Source organism: Gordionus sp. m RMFG-2023, chromosome 2 (genome assembly GCF_954871325.1).
Source record: "Gordionus sp. m RMFG-2023 chromosome 2, tfGorSpeb1-WG-v2, whole genome shotgun sequence".
Taxonomy (NCBI): Eukaryota; Metazoa; Nematomorpha; class Gordioida; order Chordodea; family Parachordodidae; genus Gordionus; species Gordionus sp. m RMFG-2023.
In genome coordinates, this window is record NC_088776.1 from 19261918 (window position 1) to 19282234 (window position 20317).

General features: G+C 27.8%; 1 protein-coding gene across 2 annotated transcripts in view; it reads right to left on the reverse strand.

The window, feature by feature from the left end:
• LOC135923111 (NAD-dependent protein deacylase sirtuin-6-like) overlaps positions 1–20317 on the reverse strand; it is a 30522-nt gene that overhangs the window by 1208 nt on the left and 8997 nt on the right. Inside the window, exons 4-6 of one of the 2 annotated variants that reach the window (XM_065457687.1) lie at positions 15587–15719; positions 13144–13371; positions 8821–8944 (exon numbers count right to left, since the gene is read on the reverse strand). In XM_065457687.1, coding sequence (XP_065313759.1) covers positions 8821–8944; positions 13144–13371; positions 15587–15719 — 485 coding nt within the window. The remainder of the gene's footprint in view (positions 1–8820; positions 8945–13143; positions 13372–15586; positions 15720–20317) is intronic. The other variant, XM_065457688.1, reaches the window with a different exon arrangement.

Consider the following 20317-nt stretch of genomic DNA (forward strand, 5'->3'; position numbering starts at 1 on the left):
ATTCAATGCAGCTGAACAAATAATAAATGAAACGTTCGAAAATTGGGTAAGCAAAATATGTAGATTAAATACTAAATGTAAATATCCTTCTTTTTGTACTATTACTCCTTTGTCCCAAATATTTTCTTTAAACGTTTTGTACCAAATATTGTCTCCTATTCCTATTTCTCTATTCTTGCATTAAAACATTCTCGTTATCTTCCGTAGGTTTGATTAAGTCCCATTTCACCTGATATTTCTTGAAAACAATACTTTACTGGGTATCATATTTGTTGTATCATTCGGCGTATTTCTATAATTAAACAAAAATTTTTCTAAAGCTATGTCCAAATCTATGTTCGTGTTATTTTCCATATTTCTTTTAAGACTCATTTTCATAGTTTTTATCATCCGTTCACATTGCCCATTCGATTGTTGATGATGAGGTGCTGTAAGTATGTGTATTGTGCCATGATCTTCACAAAACTTTTTAAATAATTGACTAGTAAAATTCGTACCATTATCCGTCACGATTTTATGTGGTATTCCGAATAAGCTTATTATTCTCATCAATTCTTTTACTGTTGATTCCGTCGTAATGTTTTTCATTCGTTTTTTAATCGGAAATTTGCTATATGCATCCACAAATACCATAAAATTGTTGTTTTCAAATTGTGCAAAATCTATATGTACACGTTCAAAAATCTCTGGTTCCCATAGGTTTTGTATATTGTGAGGATTGTCCGAAAATCTATTACATGAGTCACAATTTTTTACCTCCAGATCTATCTCCGTGTTTATACCAGGCCACCACAAATAATCTCTCGCTAACATTTTTGTTTTGCCTGCACCCAGATGTCCTTTATGCAGTTCGTGTAAAATCTCTTTTCTCATGTTCAGTGGTATTATTACTCTGTTTTCTTTAAATAAACAATGTTTTATCACTCAATTCCATTTCCATGTTTCTGTATATTTTGTTTTTTATTGGTTCATTATTTCTAATATTATCAATTATCTCCATTAATTCTTTATCATTCTTCGTTTCTTTAACTAATTGATTTTTTTCAACTACAACATTCTTTATCATGTTTTCTTTATTTTCCTGTGGTAATCTCGATAAGCAATCTGGCACTAAATTTCTTTTCCCCGGTCTATGTACTATTGTATAGTCATACGCTCCCATTGCCAAGTTCCATTTTTGTAAACGCATCGATATTGTAGTGTTTTCTTTGAGTGTCTATGAAAAAATGTATATAAGAGGCTTGTGGTCGGTTATTATTACGAATTTGGTCCCTATTAAATATTCCTGAAATTTTTTTACCGCGAATATTATAGACAACGCTTCCCTTTCGATATTTGTATAATTTGTTTCAGCTTTTAACCAAGTTCTTGATGCGAACGCAATAGGTTTTTCTTTACCATCTCCTTCGATGTGAAATAAGACTGCTCCTAGTCCTTTTTTCGATGCGTCCGTCGCAATTCCAATTGGTAGATCAGGGTTGTAAAAATTTAAAGTTGGCGGACTACTAATCAACGTTTTCAAATCATCAAAACTCTTTTGGTGCGCATCTTCCCATATCCATTTTTCCTTGTTAACCATTTTATAAAGAGGATCAGCTAAGTCAGCAAAGTTGCACAAAAATTTCCTGTAATAACTGGCCATGCCTAAAAATGTCGCTAGTTCTTCTTTTGTTGTCGGTTTTGGCATGTTTGTAATGGCATCTATTTTGTTTTCGTTCGGGTGAATTCCAGTTTCATCTATATCGTGTCCTAAAAATCTGATCTCTTTTTTCATAAACACGCTTTTTTCGAAATTTGGTGTGAGCCCATATTTAGTTATTCTGTCGAAGACTTTTTTTATATTATTAATATGTATTTCATTATTATCACCAGTTATCAGTAAGTCATCTATGTAGAATATCACGTCCTTCATATCCCCAAATATTCGATCCATGGTACTTTGAAATATCGCAGATGAAGTTTTTAAACCAAAAGGTAGTCTTGTGAATTGATAATAAATACCCTTTGTGTGTTGAAATGGTCAAAATGTTTCGGCTATTCTTGTCGATCGGAATTTGCAAGAAGGCCTCTTTGAAATCTATTTTGGTGAACTTTTTTCCTTTTGATAATTTTGCAATTAGATCGTTTATCCGTGGAATTGGGTATTTGAAGTCCTCCAAAGCAGGATTTACCGTGCTTTTGAAATCCGCGCATAACCTGAGCGATCCATCACTTTTGTAAACAGGAGTCCTCTACTGGTTCTATTATCTTGTTGTCGAGCCATTTCTGTAACTCTTTTGTTATTAAATCAATTCTTTTGTATGGAATTCTTCTTGGTGGTATTATTTTGGGTGTGGCGTTTTCTTTTAGATATAACTTGACGTTGCTTCTACAGACCGGTTTTTTGTTGATTTTTGACTTGCATTCTTTTATCAAATTTTCTATCGTATCATTATGATTTTCTTCGATCTGATTTACAAATTTATCCAATATATTTCCAAAAACTCTTATCCAGGTCCTTCCTAGAAGTGCAATCTTGTCACTTTGAACCACATACGCGTTTAATTTATGAGTTTTCTTTTCAAATCTTGCATTGACTTGTGTAGTTCCCAATACTTCTATTCTCTTGCCATCATAGCCCGTGAGTTTTATGTCCGATTTATTTAAGATTTTGATTCCTATTTTTCTTGCAATATTAATCGGCAATATTGTGTATCTTGAACCAGTGTCTATCTGCATCATCGTAGGGACATCATTTATGTATACTGTTACTTTATATGCATCATTTGCTTTATTGTCCTCGTCCAAGTTCTTTGCACCCAAATTAAATAAATTGTGTTCTTTTTTTATTATTTTATCATTATTATCTTCTTTTATCTCCTCTATATCGACAGTGTTTACGTTGTTAGAGTATCTGAGTTGATTGTTATTGCTCTGATTTCTATTGTTATATGATTGGTTGTAATTGATTATTGTTGTAACGAGGTGTATATCGTGATTCTTTTTGATGTCTATTAAATCTATTATTATAATCATTGTAGTATCGATTATCATTATTATAATAATTATTTCTATTATAGAATCTTGAATTAGAGTTGTTTCGATATCTATAGTTGTTTTGGTATCGCGGATTAAAATTTTGTTGTCTTGGGTAATAACTGTTTTGATATCTTGGGTTGTAGTTATTCCCCTGATAATTGTTCCATTGATGGTTGCTCCCCTGATAATTGTTCCCTTGATAATTGTTAAATCTTGGTGTCCATTGATATCTATTTGTATAATTCATTTGTGCGTAAGACCCTTTGTTATGATCATCATATTTAACCATGCGCCTATCCATTTTATCATCCCTGCGTCCTTCTATTTGTTTGATAGCTCCATTGTCAGTTTCTATTTTTATATTTTCTGTTTTATTAATTATATTTACGACAGCTTCTTGTTCCTCAAACTCCATTCCTAATTTTAATATTTCTGATATTGTTAACCCTTCTAACTTTGCAATTTTTTTCGTAATTCTATGTTAATGGTCGACACTCTTATTTTTTCTATCGCTCTATCAAAATTAGCATATTTACATTTAGTATTTAATCTACATATTTTGCCTACCCAATTTTCGAACGTTTCACCTATTACTTGTTCAGCTGCATTGAATTCTTTTATGTAAGAGTCCACCAATTTTTCCGGATGTAAAAGCTTGAACCTTTCGATAACGATAGCCGGGTTAGTGAATTCTGCCACCGTACAAATAGCTTCTAATTTTAGATATCCCTCTTCTGGAAGTCTTTGTGTGAAAGCATACGCCTTTTCAGCCTCTGTATACTGTGGATCTTTTAGTATTGCATCAAGTCTTTTTAAGAAATATTCTACGTTATTACAATATATAGGGCATTCAAGTATAGAATTTTTCAATGGTTTCATTTTATTATAATCTTATAATATTTTAATATTTAATTATTTATAATTTATATGAAATTCATAATATATATCATACTACAATTATTTAATATTTTTGATACATCTTCGCTTTTAAAATAAATCTTTTTCCATCGCTGTCTATATATTCCTTGTTGTTGATGCTCCTGTAAACGTGTTGCATGTCGTCAAAATTTTCGTAATATACATGAGCAATCGTCCTGGTTTTGTGTCTTAAGTAAACGTAATTGTTGGTAGCTTCATCATAAATTCGTTTAATAGTGTATTTCGAAGGTAACTTTATGACTAACAGGTAGTTATTAACTGCCACCATAATATTTATGGAAGGCACGGTATAAAAAGGTATAGGTAAAAATAAACTTTATTTCAAAATATTTATTATGATATTTTACATTAATATTTTACAGTTTATATACAATTTCTTTAATCAGTTTTATAAGTATTCACAAAATAAGTGAAATAAAAAATTATATAAAATTAACGTTTTTTTAGTATGTTGTTACTATTCAATACTAAAATATCTTACAAAAAATAAGATTTTACAAAAAACTAATTTTTAAGATACTTTGAATATTACTCAAGGTAAGAAATATAAAATTTATCTAAAAAATTATATAACTTTATTTTTTGAATAATAAAATATAATCAGTCATATTAACAGTTTTCTAAAGTTAAAACAATAAATAAATCATAATAACATTTTAATCTTGAATTTTAAAAAAGTCAATTGTATTTCTAATGTGTAGTTAAAAAATAACCAGCTATCAGAGATGCATAGATACAATAATTGTACAAATAATACCGAGTATAGAGCCAATACTAACGATACTTGCATAAAATAGATTAGTGAAAAAACATACTAATAACTATCATATATTTAATTTAAATTCATCATTATTTTTTTATATCATTTTGTGATAAAAATATGCCTAAATAAAAATTATGAATTTGAAATTTTCATTCCTTTTTGGATTGTGATTAGTCTATTCTTTTTTTATAAATGCGCCGGCAGAAAATATATAATATAATATTTATTTCAACCCACAAGAATTTCGTGAATCAACCAATTCAGGTTGGTGGAAAGAAATCGTGAATACCTGAAATGGATTATATTTCTATGAGCGGAATGATGGGAACCGAATAATAAGGAAAAGAACCCGGAAAGTAGTGCCGAGAGGTAAGTGAAGAGGGTAGAATGGCCAAAGCCAGGATCAGGGATGGAAATGTCATCTGAATCAGAGATTGAGTCATGATGGCTTCATGTTACCGCAAAGGAGGAGTTAGTGGAGGGAGGATAAAACCATGTTTTGGGGAGAAAAGGTAGAAAGAGATCGCTAATTTCTCATAAAGGAGTGAATAATGGAAAACTAAAAGATTTACAATATTGCATAATTTATTTTATTAACATTACATTCCTTGTAGATAATATAATCTATAAACATCTTATTGCAAATTTTTCATCATTACAATCACAAATATAAATAAAACAATATTTTGTAGAGAATTTTTATTATTACAATCATTTTATAATTTGCTCATTTTGGTAAATTGTATTATTGAAAAAATAACTAACCAAATTTTTAGGAATTTTTTTTAATGTTTAATAATTTAGTTTTAATATTTAAGCTTGTTTTTCCCCGCTTTTTTATGTTGGAAATAAAAAAGTTTATTTTACATCCATAGTTAACGGTAATACCCGAAAAGATATTCTCCAGTAGATCAAGGAAAGTTAAGAAGACTCAAAAGTTGTGAATTTGAATATGGGAAAATGTAATATTTAAGCATTATGATTTAAAAAAATATAATAATTTCAGTTTTTGCATTCATTCACGAATCTGATTAATAGATATCTATAATATATAAAAGCCGCGTCTCACAGTGTCACAACCTAATAGACAATAGTATTTTTTTAAAAAATATTCGTCCAATAAAAATAACCATAGCTTATTTGGTCCAATGTTAATATCATACGGTATCAAACATTCATTTATTTAAGCTACCATAACATATATTCTAAAATTCTTAGGTTAATAAAAGGTATTGCCTTAAGGTAGTACCTATCAAATTTGTATTTTGTTTATTTTTCATTTGAACAATTTTATTTATAATATATATTTAAAAAATCGTGAATTTTGAAAAGCGTCTGTGGCTTAATCGGCAAGAGCGTCACTTACAAATCCGATTGCTTTGAGTTCTTATCCCAGCAAAGTTCATTTTTTTTCTTAATCCAACTTGGTGGTTCCGTCCTTGGGGGGATTAAATATAGGAGGCCGGACTCGACCACGAAAATAATATGGGTCTTATTACATTTTAATAAATTTTGGTAGGTATTTAGCAAACTAGGTTGATATTTAGAAAATTGCTATATGTTGATTTGGTAGTATCTATCATTAGCTAAATTCTTCCAGGTAAAATATTCATTTTTCAAAAGTATAATTTTTAACTAATTTTATTTAGATAAATAAAATCTCAAAACTTAGGAAAACATTGTACAAGGAGTGCTTTGTGCTTTCCATTATAAATATTTGGATTTTATATAATTTATAACTGTTACAATCTTTAAAAAAATTGAAATTGGGCCAAGCAAAACTTGGGATGGGCATTAACTAAATTCCCATTGCGCCTGAAAATGTTGTAATTTGCAGACCTGTAGTGGTAAATGGTAAATGCATGAAAAAACAAAAGTGGCAGACGCATATCATTTATAAATGAATTCTTTGGCAGAGGTAAAATCCATTATGATCTGCTGTTTTCGATGTCATCCTGATTAGAGGTCTGCAATGGGCAAGTTTTGGTGCACCTGCCTGCTCATTTATTTAAAAAAATTGTTTAATTTACCTGTCCAATGTTTAAAAAATATTGGTTGATTTGGCTCTTTTTGTATTATTTTAATGTTTTTTACTTAAACTTATAAATTATGAAATAAAAAAATAATATCTAATAATAAATATGTCAGTTACTCATTTTGCTTGAAATATATTTCAAATTCACTTACAAATTGTTTTAAAAATATTTTTTAACCCTCCCACTCAACATCCCAATATCTTTCAGTCTGTTTAAATTAGGCAAAACCTTCATCTAGCAAGATTAATTTTTTTGGTTTTAAATTGCAAATGAATGTATAAAAATTAATTTAGGAATATTTTTTTATTGAGTATATAAATATAATTTTTATAGATTTTATGAAATTAATATAATGAAAATTCATATTTTCTGATTATATATTTATATTGAAGGTAATATATATAAGAGACCTATATGTACCATTTGCACAGCCTGCCCTAGATTTTTTTTTAAAAATTTTTTTGGCATGGCCCGGTCTGGATTTTTTAAATATTATATTTATTTTCAATTTGTATAGATAATAATGACTATTTAAAATATACAGCCCGACCTGGGTATCTTTAAAAATTTTAGGCCCAGCCCGGGTATATTTAATAAAATTAAAATATGGCCTAACCCCTGTACCTATATCAAAATATATTTTCTTATCAAAAGATCATCTTGAAGAATGGATCCATATCATGAGAAGATGCAAACTTATTCAAAACTCTGTGGATAACAATTTACAAAGAAGTGCTTTGTGGCTTCCATTGTTAATAAAAAAACCTTAAGGAAGAATCCATTCCCACAATCTAATAAATATTTGCATTTTATATGATTATTATTTAATGTCCCACAAAAATGACAAGGAATTAATATTCTCCTTAATTTGATTTTGGATAAATCAGAAATAAGCCTATATGAGGTGTGAATTAGAAATTTACCTTGTTTTGATAATGAATACCAAGGTAAAAGGTGTGCCCCTGCTGGATCTTTTCGTCAGAATTTATGACACGTGGACTGAATAAAGGAGTTTTAATGTTACAGTATGTCTTTAGGAATTTTGAATAAACAGGAAATTTGGGATAAAAACAATTTATGAATTGTTTGAAAAAAATTTTGAGTTAAAACACGTAGAAAAGAGAAGAAATGATATCTAATTTATTTGCTATTGAAGCATTTTTAAAGTCTACTTTGATAATAGCCATGTTAGGAGGATTTTGGATATAATACAAATGGCATGTGAATATTTTGCCTTCTCGCTTAACACCAAATCCTAAATGATACGTTGACTTAATAAGTTAAAACCCTGGATTTTGACCCTTAGCAATTATTTTTGCTAATAATCTTCTAAATAGCCCATTGCAATATGGTGGATACCATCACAGTGTTTGTGAGATAAGCAGGTTTGCCCCATAATTGATTCGAATCTATTATGTGGCAGGTCTTTTTTTAAAAGAGTATTTAAAAAGGTTTTAAAAGCATTTAAATAATTCTTTGAGATGGATATAGATTTTATACAAAGTGAGAGGGCAAAAATTATTGCGTCTGGATGTGGAAAATTTGCTAAAAGAATTGATAAATATCATAACTCATAAATCATTTTTTTTATTCCATATTTTCCATAATATATTTGGCCTTTTCTCTAAAAATTTATAGAAATCTTGGAAGAATGAATACAGATAATATATTCCTCTCAATTCTGATTCACAATGTCAAATGAAGGTAAAATTTATTATTTATCCATAAGGAGAAAATTCTGATTCACCGTCATTCTCGACGGGCTATCAGCTAGTGTTAAATAAACGATTTATTATCTTCAGTGGTTTTGTGTCATAATCACGTTAAGTTTTATATCATTAAACATTAAAAATATAATAGAATTATATTGATAAACCACTGCACTCTTTATTCAATTTCCTATAGTATCTTATACTAAATGAATTCAATAAAATATTAGTTAATATAATGAATTAATGTTCGCATAAAAGATGGTAAAAATTACTAAAAAAATATAATAATCAATGGCTAAATTAACTTTTGGTTCTATAAATGGTCATTATAAATCTAATAAAATTTATTTACGAGTCTTGTCTTTTGGAGGTTAATAATGACCAATTTAGCTCCATTCTTTTTAGCCATCCTAGGAAAATTAGCGCATGGAAAAATTTGCAACGACGTTCCTAAACAGACAAATAATTTGGATTTCCTGAGAGCAAAAAATTTTAATTTTTATTATGTGAGTAATATTTTGGTAGTTCATTAAATGTACATTATTAAATTATGTTTATTATTGGTAAAATTGTGGAATTATCATAGACGATGAGGAGATAATTTTTTATTCACAAAGGGGATGAACATGATTATAACTTGCACTTTTTAATATTATCATATTATTACACTTTTGTTTTTTATTTAATTTATGATTTAATCTTGTTCTTAAAATCGTTAAATGATGAAATGATATGATTTATAAATATAGGCATTTTAATTTTATATTTAATTATTTCTAGTTTATTAATTTGGTAAGATTGTGGTTTGTGAGCCATAACTACCATTGGCTATCTTTTATTTATTTATCTGTCATACGATTGATTGAATTTTATTTACAGTGTTGTGGTGATTTAATGAAACATATTGACGATTAAATTCAAACCCATTCATAGAAAATTATAATATTTGCAAAAATAATAAAATAACAAAAGGAATAATATGTATTTATCTTAAAAAAATTTTTTTTAGAATGATATTTTATTATCGAAAATCATTGGCTGTTAATTTTTACACATATTATTTTTTAAATATTTTTTTGTTGAATATTTATATTATAGAAAATTATTTAGCCATTTTTTGTAAAAAGATAAAAAAAAATAAGATGGACAGGACAAAATTTAAATAAAGGGAAGGGCAAATTGGGTTTTGTAATTAAGATACCACCTTTTCCAATTGTTTTTTTTATTTAGATTGCATACTTTTATGAATTATAATTTTTTTTTAACAAATGCTCAATGGTCACTAATATCATTACTTATAAGCTTTTTTTCTAATTATATATTATTTGAGCATACAATTAATTACTTGAATCTTTATTTAAAATTATTTTTCAAATTTAAAATATAAAAATGTGTAACAAAATATATATTCATTGTCGTACGCAGCAGCCAAAAAATGCATACCGGATATATTTTTCAAAAATATTATTGTTTATATTAATTTATATTTGTTAATATATATTTGTATCTCATATTAAATATATATTTAATTATATTTATTATCACATTTGTCTACTAAGTTATTTTATCAATTAATTTCGATTTCAAGTTTTCCGGCGTAATATTTACTTATTATTTTGAAATTTTTAGTGGCGTGATATTTATCTACGATTTTCAAATTTCTAAAATAATAATTATTTCTGAGTCCAACAGGGAAAAAGAAATTGCAACCTTGTCAAACGAGATAGAGTCTCTGCCATCAAGCAGTAACAGCTTTTAAGGAATTAGATGCGCCAATTATTTGCTATTACTGAAATGAAATATTTCCTCAGAAGCAAGAAAATTATTGGATTCAATGCTTATTAAAAATTTTATTTCTCATTAGAATGTATTATTTAATTATGCAACTATTTTAAATATTACTTTTCAAAAACATGACATTGACTTGATTAAGAAGATGAGAATAGCGAAGAGCATTTTATCAGAACTCAAGGAAATTAGGGCAAATGTTGATGAAGAATTTCATATTTTATTGTTGAGTCAAAAGCAGAGCTATACGTGTTTAATATTTGTCTCCCTCGACTTGGAGCAAGGCAAGCTCATCGTTAAAACATTAATATAGGATCAGTAGAAGAGTATATCTTAAATACAGATACATTTATAACCCAAATAAATGAATTTTTAATTCATCATGCAGCACTTACTAATCTGCAAATATTACTCCCACAAAAACCTTCCCAACCTTTTTCAGATAGTGATAGAAAAAAAAATATTTGTTAGTTTTATTATGAAGATGTTAAAGTATCTTATGATGCCATACTAGCTGAATAACTATGTTTATAAGATTAACTATGGTTGATATAGTCCCAAAAAATGCTATGGTTGCTCTTCATTATTTCAAACACATTTTGGATTAAATTCCCAATGTTTAAAAGGGTTTATAAACGCTTCCCATTAGTAAACTAATGAGAGCACATTCTCTTTTTTAAGAAGAATAATAGAGGCCTGCAAAAGTACCATTTGCAGGGCACGGCCCGGATTTTTTTAAAGATTTTTTAGGCCCGGCCTGGGTTTTTTTAAAAAAATTTTCAGGCCCGGGCCGGCTTTTTTTAAAAAAAATTTTAGGCCCGACTTGGCTTTTTTTTTTAATTTTCAGGCTCGGCCCGACTTTTTTTAAAATAAATTATATTTATTTTTGATTTTTATAGCTAATAATAACGATTTCAAATATAGGCTGTTTAAAAAAATACAGCCCGGATTGGGTGTTTTTTTTTAAAATTCAGGCCCGGCTCGGGTATATTTAAAAAAATTAAAATAATGTCCGACCCAGGGGCCGGGCCTGCAGGTCTCTGAAAAACATACCAAGAAGTACAACATCTGAAAGTAGATTGAAAGGTTTGGATCTTTTGAATATTCATAGGCATTTGACGACAAGCAAAGATGAGATAATTGAAAAATTAGCTCAATTACAATGAAGATTGGATTTTACATTGTAAATATATAACATACAAAATACAATTATTCCTAAGAAAATTTTTGTGTAAAGGCTCAAAAAATTCAAATTTCTATTTTGGGTCATTTAAGTGATTCTTTACATATAAATTTTTTATAATTCACATTAATTTAAAATTGTGTATTAGAAATAGTTATTAGTCCTAATAAATTTATGCTTGGTATTTATAAAAAACAATAATATTTCTTAAAAAATTTTATTATCCCCCCCCAGACCAAATTCCTGCGTACGCGCCTGTATATATTATATATATTTATAATAAATCTTCCATATCTTCCATATACAGGACCTCCCAGATTTAACATATTTTGTTTCGAGATCGCGACAAAGACGCTCTACTTGGTAATTATATTCTATCGGATCCACAAAAAAATTTATCTTCAAATAAATATTTTATCATTTATTTTCAATATTAAAAAAAATAATAATTTTAAAAAGTCATTTTAAAAATTAAAATTTGTTCTAAAAAATATATAAAATTTAACAACCAATGATTTTCGATAATAAAGATATCATTCAATAAAAAATAAAAAAAATTCAACCAATCATATTACAAATAAATAAATGGTAACTAATGGCAATTATGACTCACAAACCATAATCTTACCCTTAATTTTATTTAACCCAATGTTTCAACTTTTTTGCAATTAAACAATTTAGGCGGGTGTGGGCTGGCGAATTAAAAAAGTTTTAACTGGGCGGATGGATGAGCGGGTTAAAATATTTTCTAAACAATGAACTGGTAGATTGATTTAAAACTTTTCAGTCGTAATGAACCGATAGAGATTATATTTAATAAAAATTATTATTCATATTATTGCATATTTTATAAGTTGCCAAAATAAAATTTATAAAAAGCCAAACCATCCGATCATAATTTTACGCGTAGGCAAACGGTAAAAATTTTTAAAACAATGGGCGGACTAACTTTTGGGTTAAAATCTGCCAATTGCAGACCTCTAGTTTCGACACATATTGTCAATTTTTTCGAAATTTTGAACGTCAAATTTAATTCAAACATAAATATCAATTAAAAAAAAATTATTAAGTTTAATAAACACATGTTTACGTCAGGCAATATAATCAAACAATATGGTCTTAGTAAATAAAAAGTATGGAACAAATACAAAAAACTCAAAATATATCAGTTCTGAAAGAAACTATATGTACTATTTGGCCCAAAAAAATTACAAAAATATATATTAAATGTGAGAAATATTTTTGAATTCATATATATCTTAACTTCAACTTAGTCCTCAATAAAATCGGGGTCTCTGGATCTTGTTATCGTGAGTGGGGGCAATTTAAAAGTGAATGGGGTCAAAAATATTTTAAATATTGCGTCAATGAGATTAGGAGGTATCTCTATCTAGGATATTGCTAATTAGAAGTTTGGAGGGGGGTTGGCACTTATACCAAAAAATATTTCAATTTAATAGCAAATAAATAAATTGCAGGTGAGTCACTAGCCTTTAATCTTGGGGGTTAAAAAATATTTTTTAATTATTTTGAAAATTACCTTCTTTTTTTAAGCTAACATAATATAAAATTACCTTTTTTAACTAAAATTACTAATACCTTCTTTTAGTGGTATAAAAAAAATTCAAAATTTTGAAGGGGCTCTTCAAATTTTTCAGGGAGCTCAAGCCCCTGGTGACGTTACTCAGAAATTGTATGCTAAACTTGGAATGTTTTTCAGAATTTTTGAGATCCCCGAATGGTAGTTGATCCTCCCAATCCAAGATGGTATCTTTTAGTTTTCCCCTGCAAGATCTGTAATCGTCTGAGACTATTAAATTCTCGTTTTGTGACTTTGGCTGCTCATTTTGTCTAAATGGACGCATAGAATCACATTTTTCGCCTGTGAATTTGAGGCCCAAGGTGGGTGAAGGGTTAGGTAATATATACTTCCTATGGTACAATTTATATTTTATTTCATGAATGTTAAAGTGTAGTGAATCATCCAATAAATATTATTAATTTGTGATGTAAAAAAAAATATGACATCTCGTCGGCTGAGTAATAATGTACAACCATTTTTTTTATTATTGTTCAGGAAAGCATTTAATAAAAAAGTTTCTAGCATTTTAAATAGGGAAATCACATTGTAATTATGCAAATAAATGATTATTCTCAATTATATTTTAACTTTTTTATTGTGGATGTATAAGATATAGTAGAATATATTACTGAAGAATTCATTTATAAAAAAAAGCATTTTAAAAAGGTGGATATAATAAATCAATATAATACTCAGCTAACGATTTATGCTTAATATTTTAGACTTATAATTGAAAAAGTGTAATCCTTATTAAATTAAAAAAATCGGTAAGTTAATCTAAAGTAATATGATTATATCTTACTCGATCAAGAGAATCTCTCCATATGAGTTATGATAAAAATTCTTGCAAGTCTAACATTGTATTGCATAAAGTAACGAAAAATAATAATTTAAAAATAAAATATTTTAAGCGATATTTCGCTGTGGGTATTACAGTACATAAACTATATTCTTAAAATTGTGAATAGATTTATCTACTGAGAAGCATAGTAAAGAAAGCATGATCGAAAAACTTTAGGACAAAGTGAAATTGTTATCGAGACAGTAACGACTTTAGGAGAAACGGCAATCGATGTTTGCTATTTTTATATAATAATTTTCTAAAGGGTGAGAAGATACCTGCTAGGAATAGTTTTCCTATCACAATTTTAAAGTTGCTATATAAGGTATTAATCGATCTAGAGAAGACGTAAGATAGAATAAAATTGAAGGTTTATAATGATATTTGAAGTGAAAGGTGGAGCTAGGGATGAAGAGTGGATATCTGATTTTGTGATGAAGGTAGGTTTATAACAAGGGTCAGCGCTGAGTTCTTAGATTTTTTATACATCTGGATACAATTAATAAAGTTGAGAATCGAGTCGTAGTGTATTCTTGTGGCATAATATAACGTTATATTGTATCTTGGGACAAAGTCAGAGGTAAAAGCAGTAAAATTAGATTTGATGATAATTTAAGAGAGAGAGAGAGAACATAAGTGGCCTGGGTGAAATAGGCTGTTCAGTTCAAAGTTGGTTAGGCAAAAATAGTTTCGAGTCAGGTTCTTCAGAAGCGTCATTTAATTGTTTTAAATGTTAATCAAAATTTCAAAATCAAAATTGCAAAAAACTATTTTTTATCGGTATATAATATTTTATTCAGATTATTCAAAAGCAAATAAATTACAATGTCATAAATATTGATTATCTTTTTAATGATAAAGATAATTCGATAATATTTTTTATAATATAGGAATCAGTGGTGTAAGGGGATGGGAGCTCGCGACCCATCTAAAATTTGAAAGTTCTTTCAAAATTTTTCAAATAACAATTGAAGCCAAAAAAAATAAAAAATATTGGTTTTTATCAAACTGAAAAATCTAGTGATGCCCTTGATAGAAATTATGTGATATGATGTTTATATAATTTAAAAAAATTGTATAATTATACAATACTTGATAGATTTAAATAAAGAGGAATTAACTTTTTCAAAAAATTAGCAAAAACCTTAATCGAACCTTAAAATTTTTTAAAAATTGGATTCGGTTAGGGATTATAAAAAGGCCCGATGTACATGATGTTCAAGCCATAATAAATTCTGACCATCTTTAAATATATAACAGATACAATGATAAAAAAATATCATAAAAATTTACATTCTATGGAGGGATTTTATTGATTGAGGAGATTTTATATGTGATGCTTTAGAATAAAATGGAACGTTCCAGAATGTGTTTTAACAAAAATAGAAAGGAGTCCTTTCACTATTACAAGGATGGAACGCAAATTGCCCTAGTCCAGGTATCGGATTAATTATTTACTATTGATTAAAAGTTCTAATATCAAGCAATGTAGAAATAAACTTTTCTCTATTATATTTTATAGGATTCGATTAAATAAACAGCATATTTTTATTAGCCATATATTTATTTAAAAACCCCCCAATCATATAAAAAGAGCCTCAATTTACCGTCTCTTGAGAGCTTTTACGTTATATTAGTCTCACTGGCTAAAATAGTGACAATAAAAAATCATCGCAATTTTTGAGGAAGATATGAATAGATATAAGGTTAATCAAGAAACTTGCCTACTACATATGTGGCACTGCCTAGCAAACATATTGCCGTGTATTTCCGCTAATTTGTGGGAAGGAAACCCAGATTTGACGTGCAAGCCGTCGACATTTTGGCTTATCAAATATTCAATCATACCTAATTTATCTGAAAATTTTAAAAAAAAGTATTAGTTATTTTTGATATGCTTCGATAAAATATTATTTAGCAACGTTATTCGGATTTTATTTAGGGTCCCAAATTGAAGGGTAAGTTTGGCCTACTTTCCATAGAAGTAGGATTTTCATACTAAGAGAAAGACGTTGGTTGGGTGGCTTTTTCGCCATAAATTTTATTGGATAGATTTAGACGCCCACATTAAAGCCTTTGGCTGGATTACATTTTAAAATAATAATTTTGGTTATACACTATTTTGAAAAAATACAATATTTTTTAAAAATGGTTTGAAGTGATATTATTCTATTTAGAGGATGGTTGGGGAAAATTAATATTAGCTTAAAATCAGTAGAACCCCCTTTTGATAAAGCTAATGCAGTGTTGTTAAAGCCTGTTATGGGTTGACTTTTAAAAATGATCCGATTAAGATTTTGGCCAAAATAATATTTTGTAATCCTCGAGATTTAGCAAATAAACATATCTGTAATCTAAAAAAATCTTAATGGGGCCATTTTAAAAAATCAACCGGAATCGGTCTTTTTAACAACACTACGCTAATGCTACTTTGCAAAAGTAATTAAGCCGGATGACCTCGGACCTGATTTCATAAAAAATCGTTTATTATTTTACTATTAAAAGGTCAATTTCAAATTTATAACATTTCTTAAAAATGAGCAGCCTTCCATATTATTAACCCATCATATTTTTAATTTTTTTAAACTATGCTTCATTAATATCAATTTTTTAATCAAAATTCTGCCAAAATAATAAGCTTTCTTTCATATTATTAAACACTCCTAGATGGATAGATCCGGTAACACAATAAATCGCTAAACTTTTCCAACGAAGGCTTTAATTTAAACATGTTTCTTGGTGATAATTACCTCCCCCAACCTCATTTTAGCGTTTTAAATGCCTGGTTCATTGAGAAACATTATAAGTAGTATATACCAAATTATCAGCTGAATAAAATTTTTGTATTAAATGAATGTATATTATATTCAGAATTGGGCAAGTCCTTAAAAAAAACCAGATATAAGCAGGGATGTGAACCCGAACCCTTGTATTTTGGCTGAACCCGAACCCGGACCCTTTTTAAAAGTGGAGGGTCCAAGGGTTCTAGGTGTCATAAAAATTTTTAAAAATAAAAAATTTTTTTAAAAAAATAACATATATTTTTTTTAATTTTATTAAACTTTTTTTTGTGAAATCATTTATTTTATCTTCGCGTTTTTCTTTCAGTTTTCTTCCTGGACTTCCATTTTATTTAGAGATTGATATCACTAGTGTAGGAATAATATTTTATTATGTAAATTTTTTAATATGCTATGTTAGAGAAACACGTTGATTATTTTTAAAGTGAATTGTGTAATAATAATTTAATTTAAATGATAATGCACAACACGTTCGTCCTCAATTTTTATGATGCTAGAACGATTATTAAGTTTGAAAGATTTCTGTAATGATTTTATTATAGGAGCATGTGAAGTCATTTTGTCGGAAGATGATTGTTGCCAAATAAAGGACGTAGTGTATTAGTTCCCTTAAAAATAACAATATTAAGATTACAATTAGAACAATTATGTTTATTTGATTTGTATAAAATATGAATTATACGCCGATTAGATTAGAAAAATTTACAGTCCTTTTTATAAGAAATATTAGAAAACATGAAAATTCGAGAGCAACAATATTTGCAAAATAGTGTTGTATATGCTTCTATATATCTAGACCCTCGATATCAAGTTTTATTGAGTATTGAGCAAAAACAAATGGCTAAAGACCATCTTAAGGATCTATGCCATACTCAAAACTCCATTATTTACAATATATTGGAGGCTACGACAATACCTACTGGTAGTAGTGATAATAATAATGAAAGCAACAATGATCTTGAAATTTTACTTTTAAATAGAGAAAAAAAAAAAATTATCATCAGATAGAAAGAAGGATCAAAAAATGCATATTGAATCTTTAATAGTAAAGTTCTCAGAAGTTAAGAGAATAAATAAGTATATAAATATTTTAAAATTCTGGGAAAAAAATTCTTCAATATATCCGAATTATATATACTAATCTAGAATCTTCGTGGCTGTAGCGGCATCGCAAGTACAATAATTTTATAAAGATAACTATTTTAGGTAAGGGTATACGTGAATTTTCATCTGTAAAATATATATTGACTAATTTATGTGGAAATCTCAAGGATGATATTTTAGAAAATATAATGATTGTGCGATTGAATAAAACATTTAAAATATAAATTAATTTCATTTTTAAATTTTTCATTTGTAAATTATGAATTTGTATATATTGAGTATAATAATAAATGAATGAAAAAAAATCTTATTTTGAGTCATTATTTTTATGTTCCCAGAACCCGGACCTGGGTCTTTTCAAATTTTATTCCTGTACCCGAACCTGGACCCTTTTTTTTATCGAAGGGTTCACATCCCTGATTTAAATAAATATAATTATATTTATTTTATAATTCGTCTGTTAGATTAAATATCTTGCTATCCCAAGACGATAGGGCTAGGCATTGTTTGATCATCATTGAAGGTTCCCCTAAATATTCATCAATTTCGCTCTCAAAAGCACTCCCGCTTAGATATTTTTTTCTTGATGTCATAAAATAATTATTAGATATATCATTTAATTTATACTTTTTTATTCCTGCAAAATTGACACAGATGTCAGATTATTGGGATATTTGCCATCATCAATAAAATTAGAAATTGTCTCGCAAGTTGAAGAATAAGTTTCAAATAATTTTTTAAGATCATTAAAATAATCATTTTGCATATAAATATTTTTAGGAATTAAGGATTTTTTTATCCTCGGGTTTAAAAAAGACTCGGCATGATTGACGAAATTATACATTTTTGCCAAATAGTCATCACATTTAATCAGCATTTTAGATGCTGCCTTATTTATTATTTCATTATTATTTTTTGTAGCTTTTATTAAATTTTCGCGAAAAAAATTTAAAATAATATTGCTATCCCTATAGTTGCAGATTGCGAACTTATTTCTTAAGTTATTTTAGAAAAAGGGCACAAAAAATCTTCATCTTTTAATAGTTGTCGTACTCTATTTATAACGAACTTATTCGTGCCTAGTGATAATTCTCCTAACTCTACAATTGCCTCGATATTCTGTATCAATAAATAATGTATACAATAATATAAAATTTAATACTTTGCAATAATACCTTATTAACAGCAGCTATCATTAGATGAGTGCTATTCCAGCGTGTAGATATATCAAAAGGAATTTTTGTTATTTATTTATACAGAATATCGAGGCAATTGTAGAGTTAGGTGAATTATCACTAGGCAAGAATAAGTTCGTTATAAATAGAGATTTACGACAACTATTAAAAGATCTCGAAGATTTTTTGTGCCCTTTTTATAAAATAACTTGTGAAATAAGTTCGCAATTGCCAACTATAGGGATGGCAATATTATTTTTAAATTTTATTCGCGAAAATTTAATAAAAGCTACAAAAAATAATAATGAAATAATAAATAAGGCAGCATCTAAAATGCTGATTAAATGTGATGACTATTTGGAGAAAATGTCTAATTTCGTCAATTATGCCGAGTCTTTTTTAAACCCGAGCATAAAAAAATCCTTAATTCCTAAAAATATTTATATGCAACTTTCTTTCTTCCTTTCTTTCTTTCTTCCTTTCTTTCTTTCTTATGATCTTAAAAAATTATTTGAAACTTATTCTTCAACTTGTGAGACAATTTCTAATTTTATTGATGATGACAAAAATCCCAATAATGTGACATCTGTGTCAATTTTGCAGGAATTAAAAAAGTATAAATTGAATGATATATCTAATAATTATTTTATGACATCAAGAAAAAAAAAATCTAAGTGCTTTTGATAGCGAAATAGATGAATTTTTAGGGGAACCAGTTTGTCCAGAAAATGTTAATATTTTAGATTGATGGAGAGGAAACCAGACACGATTTCCATTCTCAAATGGAGAGGGATTTTCTGGCGGAACAAACTACTTCTGTTCCTTGCGAGCGGGTTTTCTCACAAGCTGGAGATACGGTTATGAAAAAAAGAAATCGGATGTCCTCTAACACGTTCAAACTATGCCTAGCCTTAAGATCTTGGGATGGCAAAATATTTAATCTAACAGACGAATTATATAAATAAATATAATTATATTTATTTAAATATATATTTGTTATATTTTCATATTTAAAATATATTGTCGTTGTTATATTTAAATAAATTTTATATTCAAGTTTATGGTATGCATGAGATCTATTTTTTATGGGGACTATGTGTGGAATAACTAAACTGAAGCTAATCTAATCATATAAAACCTTAGATTGTTTCAATATAAAAATCTAATAGGGAGACCGGGGTTTTAAAAAAATAAACTAAGCAAATTTTTCAAAATATTTAAAAGTAGTTTTTTTCTTTACATATCTTTATGGTTAATATTTAAGGAAAATGACGTGTGATAACACTATCCCCGGTCTATTTTGAACCTGGGAAAATATAAAAATACAGAATTTTGTTAGATAAGATATCTCCGTTTAATAAGACAATACTATATT